At 42.8% G+C, this 11,809-nt stretch overlaps 1 protein-coding gene across 1 annotated transcript in view; it reads right to left on the bottom strand.

Annotated features, from left to right (window-relative positions):
- Nucleotides 1–1,356: 1,356 nt before the first annotated feature.
- The window catches only part of sim1a (SIM bHLH transcription factor 1a), a 40,393-nt gene continuing 29,940 nt past the window's right edge, over nucleotides 1,357–11,809 (bottom strand). The window contains exons 9-11 of the mRNA XM_041794180.1: nucleotides 7,499–7,667; nucleotides 2,198–2,603; nucleotides 1,357–2,075 (exon numbers count right to left, since the gene is read on the bottom strand). Of these exons, the coding sequence (XP_041650114.1) occupies nucleotides 1,357–2,075; nucleotides 2,198–2,603; nucleotides 7,499–7,667 (1,294 nt within the window). The remainder of the gene's footprint in view (nucleotides 2,076–2,197; nucleotides 2,604–7,498; nucleotides 7,668–11,809) is intronic.

The raw sequence follows: 11,809 nt of genomic DNA, 5'->3' as shown, positions 1-11,809 counted from the left end.
CTGGATTATTTTGCTGATGTTAGTAGGGCTGGATTATCTAGGTCTAGGTCCTGGATTATTTTGCTGATGTTAGAAGGTCTGGATTATCTAGGTCCTGGATTATTTTGCTGATGTTAGTAGGTCTGGATTATCTAGGTCCTGGACTATTTTGTTGATGTTAGTAGGTCTGGATTATCTAGGTCCTGGATTATTTTGTTGATGTTAGTAGGTCTGGATTATCTAGGTCTAGGTCCTGGATTATTTTGTTGATGTTAGTAGGTCTGGATTATCTAGGTCTAGGTCCTGGATTATTTTGTTGATGTTAGTAGGTCTGGATTATCTAGGTCTAGGTCCTAAATTACTTTGCTGATGTTAGAAGGTCTGATTATCTAGGTCCTGGATTATTTTGCTGATGTTAGTAGGTCTGGATTATCTAGGTCCTGGGTTATTTTGCTGATGTTAGTAGGTCTGGATTATCTAGGTCCTGGATTATTTTGCTGAGGTTAGTAGGTCTGGATTATCCAGGCCCTGGATTATTTTTCTGATGTTAGTAGGTCTGGATTATCTAGGTCCTGGATTATTTTGCTTATGTTAGTAGGTCTGGATTATCTAGGTCCTGGATTATTTTGCTTATGTTAGTAGGTCTGGATTATCCAGGTCCTGGACTATTTTGCTGATGTTAGTAAATCTGGATTATCTAGGTCCTGGATTATTTTGTTGATGTTAGTAGGTCTGGATTAGCTAGGTCTAGGTCCTGGATTATTTTGTTGATGTTAGTAAATCTGGATTATCTAGGTCCTGGATTATTTTGCTTATGTTAGTAGGTCTGGATTATCCAGGTCCTGGATTATTTTGTTGATGTTAGTAGGTCTGGATTATCTAGGTCTAGGTCCTGGATTATTTTGTTGATGTTAGTAGGTCTGGATTATCTAGGTCCTGGATTATTTTGCTGATGTTAGTAGGTCTGGATTATCTAGGTCCTGGTATTGTTCTAAAACTGAAGTGTTCCCTTGGCTTTAAGGCTGTTGAAAATATCTGAGGTAGTTTAGGAACTCATCAAAATGGGTTTAGAACAAAAATATTACGTATGGTACCTTTAAATTCTGTAGAAGCCTAGGAAACTTCCAGAGCAGGGCTTACTGTGAAATGTGTGTTTTAGTTAAAGGAGTCAGGCTAAAGAAAAATGCTTCTGGACCTAACTGTGGTTCAGTGCTGCAGCTGAAGAGCCCAGACATGTTTCAAAGGTTCCAGTCTGATTTCCAGTCCTGTTTAGAATGTGGTCCCAGTCAGAGTTGATCAGTATGGTGGAGCTACCAGGGTCCCTGCTACGATGCGGACCGGCTCAGCGGCCTCTATCTTAGTCCCTCTCTGTCAGCGCTAGCTGCCGTTGGTGATGATGACGGAGGTGCCTTTGTGTCCGGAGCTCTGCTCTGCCGGCATGCGGAGGTGAGGGGTCATGTCGTAGTGGGTGGGGCCTGTGCTGGCAGTGGAGCAGTAACCTCTGAGGCTCTCTGGGTCGTAGAGGTGCTCCAGGGTGTAGCCTGTCAGCGAGTAGGCTGCGTGTTTGTCCAGGTAGGGCCGTGGGTGGGTGTGGGAGGGGTACAGAGCTGGTGCTGGGGTGGGGGACGCTGAGCATGGGCCAGGCCGGCCGAAAGGGTGGTGTAGCGGCAGAGAGAGTGGGGACAGGTCCGCCTGGAGGTAGTCTTTGGGTTTATTGAGGCGCTCTGACCCAGGACTGCTGAGCCTGGAAACAGGGGCAGGGCTCGGCGCGGGGCTTATTGCCGGATTTAAACCTCGACACACCACTGTCTGCAGGGGTAGAGTTCCTGGAGTAAAGTCAGGAGTTAAGCATGGTCCAGGGCCCTTGGACAGTCCGTTGGCTGGCCCCAAAGTGGCATCAAGAAGGCCCTTTCGTAACTGGAGTCGGTTTTCCTCCTCCTTGATCATCTGCTGCGTAGCTCGGATCAGAGTCTCAATCTTGCTGGGTTGCTGGGGGCTGGAGTGGTAGTGGTCCGCTTGGTACCGGTCCCCGGAGTCACTGGCAGAGCCAGCGTCCGGAGAGCTGACCACGCTGTCCTCGTCCCAGTGACCCCGGCCTGCAGAGGGGACAGTATGACATACATTTAAGGTGAAAACTCATCTAACCACAGTGTGAACATTGTTGAGAGTTTCAGCAGAGGTTTTAACCATTACAGTGGACTCGCGCTTCGGTCCTCACCGTGGTAGCTGTGGATGGCGGCGATGTGTGGCATGCTGCTGTCGTATCCCTCGTGGTTTTCTAGAGAGCCCTTGCTCAGAGGTAAGATGGACCGGGCTGCTCCCCACCATGAATCCCTACTAGATGGAGGGGCTCCTAGAAAATACCTCCCTGCCTCACACCGACCTCTCTCACAGCTCTGACCCTGAGCATGAGCGTGGAGGTGTGTGAAGCCGTCCGAGTGATGCTGCTCTTCAGACAAGCTGTAGCAGAGCGTCCGCGGATCAGAGAACTGTCTGTACACACAGGAGGCGTCTGTTCCTTCGACGTGCTCTAGCAGCTGAGGGGAGGCAGAGTCCGTGAGGGGGCTGCTGCCCCACGGACTGTCCTGGTCTGACTCTGACCGTTCTGTCTGAAAACTCGAATACTGTGAGAGAGGTATGTGGAGACAGAACAGAGGTTAGTGAAAGCTACTGAATTAGAGGGTAAAACCTCTGACTATCACAGTCCAGACTCTGAGTTTAACAGAACAGACATCTAATGAGCCTTAGGTTAATCAGATAACAGTCTAAATGTGGGTTTTTACATTCTGTATACTGCAAATAAATTAAGTAAAAAATAAAACAGATGAAGATGAACAGATGAATCAGGCACACTCAACCATCCACCTATACGGACATCTGAACTTATGTTAACAAGAGCTAGCTCAGTGATTAAAAGCCTCATCCTCAATCAATCCTGGTAATACAGCTGCCTGGTAGCCAGTGTGGCTCAGGTTTTGGCTACTGCCACGTTGCTTGAACACTCTTTAGTCAGATCAGCATCTTCATTGGAACCGTTTAAGAATATTTTGACCCAGAAAATGGGAATAAAATATAACATAGGCTGTGTCAGGTTATACTTGCATACAGCCAGGGCTTTAGGTGATAATACTCACAGATCCTTGAAAAGTCTTAAATTGGACATTTGAAGTTTTTACCTGTGATACGTCTTGAATTTAAGAAGACACTCTGTTTTCCTTTGTTAGCCAGCCTGACACAGCTCTAATCATTCTTTTCTGTGTATGTTTGTCCATGTTCCAATTAACCACACTGACATCAGTGACCTCTGACCTGAGTCTCAGCCCTGACCTGAGGAGCCAGAGGTGTTATTTTGGTACAGCAGTTCAAGAAAAGAAAAAGAGACAGAGAGACCTGCTGTTATTAAAGGCTGTCCCAGAGAACAGCAGAAGAGGCAGCAGCATGACAGCTGTACTTAAAGGGTTAACAGCTGTCTGTCTGTGTGTTCATACTCTCTGTGTGAGGATGAGCCTTTATTTAGAGCAGTGGGTTATCATGCTTTAGACAGAATAGTGATCTCATGGTCACAAATTAGCATGTAGCATGTTACATAAAAACTCCAATGTGCTATGTGAAGCATCATCGCTAAACTAAAGACGATTAATAAACACAGGACAGCAAAAACAAGATGAATCATCTGACAGCTGTAAACCCCGTAAGTGATGCAAGGAGAGGAGCAGAGAGGAAGGGTTAGAGCTAGCAGAGTTTCTATCATTTATTCACAACTTTATTCTCTTATTTTGGTGAAATCTCTTGATTTTACTCTTTCATGTCTGGCTTTATATAAGGTTAGCTTTAGTCTTTATTTTTACCTGTTTAAAGAAGTTAACAGAATTCTTTCATGTGATATGTGTTTTATCTGAAACCTACCTGACCTTACCTGACCCTAAAAGACCCTACCTGACCCTAAAAGACCCTACCTGTGCCTAAAAGACCCTATCTGACCTTACCTGAGCTTACCTGACCCTACCTGAGACTAATAGGTCGTTTCCACCGAGTGGTCCAGCTCAGTTCGTGGCGGTACGGCACACTTATTTTTGGTGTTTCCATAGAAAAAGGGTCCCAAAAAAATCGTACCGTCCCACTTTTTGGTACCCTTCCGTAGGGGTACCAATCTTAGCTAACTGTACCAAAAAGGTGGAGCTACACACACAACAATAAGGGCTGCACTGACGTCACGTCAGCGCGTGACTCAGCTGCTTGCCTCCGGGCTTCAAAGACGAAGTCTGCTGTGAGAAGCGGGTGAAAACGGGAGAACAATGGACCAATATCTGCCTAAATGGGAAATACAGTCACTAAAAAAAGTATGTGAACCCTTTGAGATTTCTTGGATTTCTGCATAAATTGGTCATCAAATATGCTCTGATCTTCATCTAATTCATAACAATAGACAAACACAGTCTGTTTAAACTAACACTGCACAAAAAATGATATGTTTTCATGTTTTTATTTATCAAACCATTTAAATACTCACAGTGCAGGGTGGAAAAAGTATGTGAACCCCTAGGCTAATGACTTCTCCAAGAGCTAATTGGAGCCAGGAGTCAGCCAACCTGGAGTCCAATCAATGTGATGAGATTGGATGTGTTGGTTAAAGCTGCCCTGCCCTATAAAAAACAAACAACAGTGTTGAATTTGCTGTTCTCAAGAAGCATTGCCTGATGTGAACCATGCCTGGCACAAAAGAGCTCTCAGAGGACCTACGATCAAGAAATGTTGACTTGCATGAAGCTGGAAAGGATTACAAAAGTATCTCTAAAAGCCTTGATGTTCATGTGTCCACGGTAAGACAGACTGTCTACAAATGGAGAAGGTTCAGCACTGTTGCTACTCTCCCTAGGTGTGGTCGTCCTGTAAAGATGACTGCAAGAGCACAGCACAGAATGCTCAATGAGGTGAAGAAGAATCCTAGAGTGTCAGCTAAAGACTTACAGACATCTCTGGCACATGCCAACATTTGTGTTGACAAATCTACAATAAGTAAAACATTAAACAAGAATGGAGTTCATGGGAGGACACCACGGAGGAAGCCACTGCTGTCCAAAAAACACATTGCTGCACATTTGAAGTTTGCAAAAGAGCACCTGGATGTTCCACAGCACTACTGGCAAAATATTCTGTCCATAGCTGAAACCAAAATTGAGTGTTTGGAAGGAACACACAACGCTATGTGTGGAGAAAAAAAGGCACAGCACACCAACATCAAAACCTCATCCCAACTGTGAAATATGGTGGAGGGGCCATCATGGTTTGGGGCTGCTTTGCTGCCTCAGGGCCTGGACGGATTGCTGTCATAGATGGAAAAATGAATTCCCAATTTTATCAAGACATTTTGCAGGAAAACTTAAGACCATCTGTCCACCAACTGAAGCTCAACAGAGGATGGGTGATACAACAGGACAACAACACAAAGCATAGAAGTAAATCAACAACAGAATGGCTTCAAAAGAAGAAAATATGCCTTCTGGAGTGGCCCAGTCAGAGTCCTGACCTCAACTCGATTGAGATGCTGAGGCATGACCTCAAGAGAGCAATGCACACCAGACATCCGAATAATATTGCTGAACTGAAACAGTTTTGTAAAGAGGAATGGTCCAAAATTCCTCCTGACCGTTGTGCAGGTCTGATCTGCAACTACAGGAAACGTTTGGTTGAGGTTATTGCTGCCAACGGAGGATCAACCAGTCATTAGCCTAGGGGTTCACATACTTTTTCCACCCTGCACTGTGAATGTTTACATGTTTTGTTCAATAAAAACATGAAAACATCTCATTTTTTGTGCAGTATTAGTTTAAGCAGACTGTGTTTGTCTATTGTTGTGAATTAGATGAAGATCAGAACACATTTGATGACCAATGCAGAAATCCAAGAAATCTCAAAGGGTTCACATACTTTTTCTAGCGACTGTATTTGGACTCGACGGAGATCCAAACTGTTTCCTAGTCTATGGATATTGGTATCTGGCCACAAATCAAGTTTCCTGATGTTTCTCTGGATGATTTTAAGAACACAAAGCAGAGCCCAAAGGTTCACATCTGCCTGATCCATACGCGATGGATGAGAAACTAAATTAATGCAGAAGTTTTGTGAATACGAAGCCTTTGAACAGTTCATTCTCATCTGTAACTAGTTATTAATCTATGTCTTACGTTAGATAATCTGTGAAAACATTGCTCTGTGGTTGTTAAACGGGCTCGTAAAATTTTAGGCTGCAGACTACTTTTACTTTTTACAACCCGGATTTCTGACTTAATCTAGCTTGATTTTAACACCAGCTGAACTTTTACTTTATTTTCAATGCGGCGAATTCTCACAGTACAGCTCTAAACTTTCATATTTTGTCGTATAAACTGTTCTAGACTAGATATATTCACATATTAATGTAGCGTTACGACTCTAACCGTCTCTGTACACGTATTCCATCAGCTGAGGATCTTTACTGACAGCGGTTAACATCATTAAGATGTAGTTATTTTTTAAAAGCACTTTCAGCTGAAATAAAGCTGTTTACTGCTTATTCCCGACTGATTTCTGTCACTCATCCTTTCTTTAACTCTGCAGCTGGATCAGCTGACTCGCACTGACTTAACATGCATGCTTTCACAGCCCCGCCCACCCAAGTGAGAGCACGGGTGTATGTGGAAATGCTAACTATTTTGGGGTTTAGCGTACCAAACCATACCAAACCGAACTGAATCAAACCGGACCCCCTGATGGAAACACGGCTTAAAAGACCCTACCTGACCTTACCTGAACCTACCTGACCCTACCTGAGCCAAGCTGACCCTATCTGAGCTTACCTCAGTCTACCTGACCTTACCTGAGCCTTCCTGACCCTACCTGACCTTACCTGACCCTACCTGAGCCTACCAGACCTTACCTGTGCCTACCTGACCCTCCCTGAGCCTACCTGAGCCTACCTGTGCTCACTCTCTCAGAGCTGATCTCATCATTGCATTTATGGGTCCCAGCCCATCTGTTATAACAGGTTGGCTTTAATATCGTAGGTTCTGAGTCTGTAGCGCTGCAGAGCCTAGCTAAATCTCTGCAGGCTAAAGCCTCTACTATTGACAGTTAGTTTACACAACTAAACTTCAAAAATACCAGAACATCCTGCTAAGCTCCTGGTCATCTGTTATCGTCAACAGCATGACATAAACAGAGAAAATAAAACCAACATTTCTGAGGATGATTTTTGAGGTTGATCAGAATAAAAGGACTTTAAGGCTTTCAAACAAGTTGAAAACTGTCAGAATTTTCTAATGTTATAAAAAATTACTGACATTTATACCCGTCTATATGCTGAAAATTCACAAGGCACTCTGGGAGATTTCCCATAACCCTTAGTTTGAAAACTCTCCATCTGAAGGTCCATGTGGCCCTAGCACCCCTCTATGTCAACAAGAACTGTTGTGGAGGGGCAGGGGTGTCCTGGGCTGAGCCTACTTCTTCTTTTAAATCGTTTTCCTGTTACACTCCTCACCTGTGTGTATGGGGAGAGTCTAGCTTTAGCCTTGGGTCGGGATATTCTGCTCTTAGGAGTTCTGCAGGGCTCTGCCAGGCCGCTTGACGAGCTGCTGCTGCTGTAGGGAAACGAGGTCTTGGACGATGCCTGGTCTAGGGAAAGCTGGAGGCCTTTATACTCCATCTCCCTGAAAACAAAAGGATAAATTCCATGTGGCGCATGTTATTAACTGTTGATGTGTAGCAGTATGAACACAGTCCATAATTACACAGAGAGCTCCCAGCCCCCTGCAGGGGCTGTTTAAGAGAACACAAACAGCCCATGTGTGCCAGCCTGTTTGGCTTTCCTCTAGGTGCAGAAACCCATTAACATCTGTTTAGCAATTAGAGCTTCATGGTGGAGCTGAGAGGGCCGGCATGTTTGTGTGAGTGAGACTGCCAGGAGGGCTGCTGGGATGCTTGTTTTACCAGAAGGATTGCAGCAAGGCCTTCAACAAACACTCTACAGAGGGAAAGCTGTCCAATCAAATACACCAGGAGATTAAAGGCTATGTCTGGCTAAATCAGGCCCATAGGAAAAGCTTGGACATCTCACTTCGGGGAAATGGGAATTGATTTCTCGCTAAAGTGTTCTACACATCTCGCCATGGATGATGAATCAAGTTTGAGATGACAGAAAACCTGGACATGGTTTACTTTAGACGAATAGAGATCCATCATCAGTGCAGATCTCCTCAATCTGTCTCCACAAAACAAACTCCAGCATGCACACATTTCAGACCATGTGCATCAGTTAGATTTGGAGAGACTCCTCAGATATCCCATTATATTAGATAACTCCTCTCTACGATGCTGGAAGCAAAGAAATGATCTTCTAGAGGGAGAAAAAAATGGCAGATCATATTTTAAAAATCAATAAATACAACAGAAACAACATTACAACTGTTTAAATAGATGTATTAAGGGTCCAGTGGGCTGGTTGCAAAGTTAAAATGTTCTCCTGTTGTTTGTTTTATTGTTTAATAGCTGAGATTCAGCATTAAGATGCACTTCTATGCACACAGCACAGTGGAAACATGTCCTTCAAAATAAACGCACAGCATAGTCTTTTTGCCACTTTTGCTTCCACAACCCACTAAAAGCAGCTTTGTGACACAATTTTGGGTCCTTGGCCACTATTTGAGAACCACTGAGCTACAGCATGGAAACACTGGTGGACTTAGATGGGGTGGGGGGCAGTCACCTCCCCTGGTGTTTGATAAAACACTGTGATAATGTCTTTTGGATTCCCCTATGGTACATAAACAGTGATGACCAACGTTTGTGTCTTAACCCCCCAATAAAAAGTATTCACCTCTTTAGATTTTTAACCCTTTCCTGACTTTATAAATCAGTCATGGTTGATATAATCTGTCTTTTTGACAAATAAAACCCTCTCTAATGTGAAAACTGATTTCTACAAAGTAATGTCAATTAAATAAAAATCTGTAATGTAAAATAAGTCACTGAATAAATATTCACCCCCTTTAAAGTGAATGACCTAATCCAGCAGAGGTCCAGACAGTTGGTGCTAGTAGTCTCACAGTTAGTGAAATGAGGATCAGCTGAGTGCAGTGAATGTGTCTCAGTGATTGTAGTATAAAGACACCTGAGTCTGGAAGGTCCTGTCACTAGTTCATCAGTAGTCCTGGCTACCATTACACCATGAAGACAAAAGAACAATCCAAACAACTCAGAGAAAAGGTTATTGAAAAGTCTAAGTCAGTGGATGGAGACACTTCCGAAACACTTCCAAGTCTCTGAACATCAACCAGAGTTAAGCCCGAGTCTCTCTTATTAGGCTACTGCTCGAAAATTTCGAGCCCATCTTTAAATGAGTATAACTCTGTAACTACTAGGTCTATTGGAATGATTAAGGTACCATTATGAAGAGGGTACTTGTGAAATTTGTTCAGAAGTGTAAATATGTGTATATATGTTACTGGATCAGACACATTCAAGTTGGCAAATGAAAAATGTTATTTTTGCCTAATTTTTTAAGGGTAATTTTAGTATATATATATATATATATATCTCCTAGAAATAATGCAGTTGAAGTCCAAAAGTCTCCAGTAGACCAAAGCACCACATTTTGACATTACCTCTTTCAAATTTCATGCCACCAGAGGGTTATCAGGACAAAATAAGAGAGATTTAAGTAAAAAATAATCCAGACAAAATCCCCTCTTCTGCCATTTGAAACATCTCAGGTATCACACTTTTTTTTATTTTTTTTTACTCAAATGTCATTATAGGTGGTCACTGCATCATGGTATTGATTTTCCCCCTCAAATCACCCATACCTCCATATAGTCCCCTTTCAAAGGAAGTCTTAGAAAGGAAATAAAGTTTGACACCAAGATAAGCAGATTTATTTTAAATGGCACAAAAAACAACACAAAATAAAGTGCAGAAAACTAAAAGGAAACTTCAGAAACAAATGGAAACTGCACAAACATGACTAGAATTTTCAGTAGAGGCTGGGCTTTCAAATGAGACCATGTTTGTGTCTGTAGTAGCAGGCACCATCCTATAGGGGGTTACATAGCACTATGGCCACTTTGATATGTGGTCATTGATTTGAGTCCCTTTTGAGTTGAATGTGGTGTGGTTAAAAATGGTTTATTCTGGCTTGTAGCTGAGCTTCTTCTGTTTAATTTGATGTGTAACATGACTATTTTTGTGCAAAAATAGAGTGCACAGAGCAAGTTTGTTTGGATCAAGGTGAGCAGGACCAAATTTGGTCCCGCTAGGGCTTAAGAGGTTAAATCCATCATGAAGAAATGAAGGAATATGGCACATGTGTAAATCTGCCGAGATCAGGCCATCTCCACAAACTGAGTGGGTGTGCAAGAAGGAGACTAATGAGAGAGGCCACCAAGACACCTATGACTACTCTGAAGGAGTTCCAAGCTTCAGCAGCTGAGATGGGAGAGACTCTGCAGAAAACAACTTCACCAGTCAGAGCTTTATGGGAGAGTGGCAAAGAGAAAGACACTGTTGAAGAAAACTCAGATTCATTCTGGACTAGAGTTCACCTAAAGGACTGTGGGTCAAGAGGAAGTAGGTTCTTTGGTCTGATGAGACCAAAATGGAGCTTTGTGACCATCAGACACTGACATCACCACAAACACACCATACCTACTGTGAAGCACGGTGGTGGCAGCATCATGCTGTGGGGATGCTTCTCAGCAGCTTGTAAAGGTAGAAGGGGAAATGAATGCAGCAAAATAGAGCAAAATCCTGGAGGACAATCTTATTCAGTCTGACAGAGAACTACAGCTTAGAGAAGATTTATTTTCAGTCAGACAATGAGCAGAAGCATAAAGAGAAAGCTACATAGAAATGGTTTAAAGACAACAAGGAGAATGTTCTGCAGTGGTCGAGTCAAAGCCCAGACCTTAGTCCAATAGAGAATAGAGTCTGGACTTGAAAAGGGCTGTTCACACCTGATCCCTGATCAACCTGAAAGAGCTTGAGCAGTTTATCAAAAAAGAATGGAGTAAAATTCCAGAGTCCAGATGTTTGATCCTGACTGAGACCTATCCACACAGACTCAGAGCTGAGACTGCAGACAAAGATGACTTTACTAAATACTGACTAGAAGGGGGAATATTGATGCACTCACTGATTTTACATTACAGATTTTTATTTAACTGACATTTCTTAATAAATCCGTTTTTACTTTGACATTAAAAAGGGATTCACTCGGCTGTCCAGTAAAAAGAGCCAAAAGTCCCTTAGGCCAGGGGTTCTCAACCTTTCCAGCCCATGACCCCCAAAATAAGGTGCCAGAGACCAGGAACCCCCACTGTACCTGAAGGTGGCTGAACACAGCCATGCACAGTCAAGAAAAGTCATGTGGAGACAAGGCTGCCCATTAGGGGGGCAAAATGGGGGCCAGCCAAACTGGGGGCCAGGAAAATCATGGTCCATTGTAAAGTTAAACTGTTGTATTTCTTATTTAATCTGAAAAATAACTACTCTTATGAAGGAAACACATTTTTATTCATTTGTGTAGTAAGTAGCCCTCTTAAAAATGTAAACCATTTTGTTAAAAGCAGAATTAAAATATGTTAAAAAATAGCTAAATGGGTTAATAATGGCAAAAAAATGGTGGGAAAGGTGGTAAAATTAGATTTCAAAAGTAGCAGAAATGGGTTAGGAATGCCAAAATTGGATAAAGTGGCAAAAACTAACCAAAAAATAGCAAAATAGGATCCAAATGTGGCTGAAATGGCATTAAAGTGGCAAAAATAGGTGGAAATATGGTGAAATGGGATGAAAATTA

Source organism: Cheilinus undulatus, linkage group 8, assembly GCF_018320785.1.
Source record: "Cheilinus undulatus linkage group 8, ASM1832078v1, whole genome shotgun sequence".
NCBI lineage: Eukaryota > Metazoa > Chordata > Actinopteri > Labriformes > Labridae > Cheilinus > Cheilinus undulatus.
Note: the sequence above shows the minus strand (reverse complement) of the source record. Positions and strands in the feature narration are given on the sequence as shown.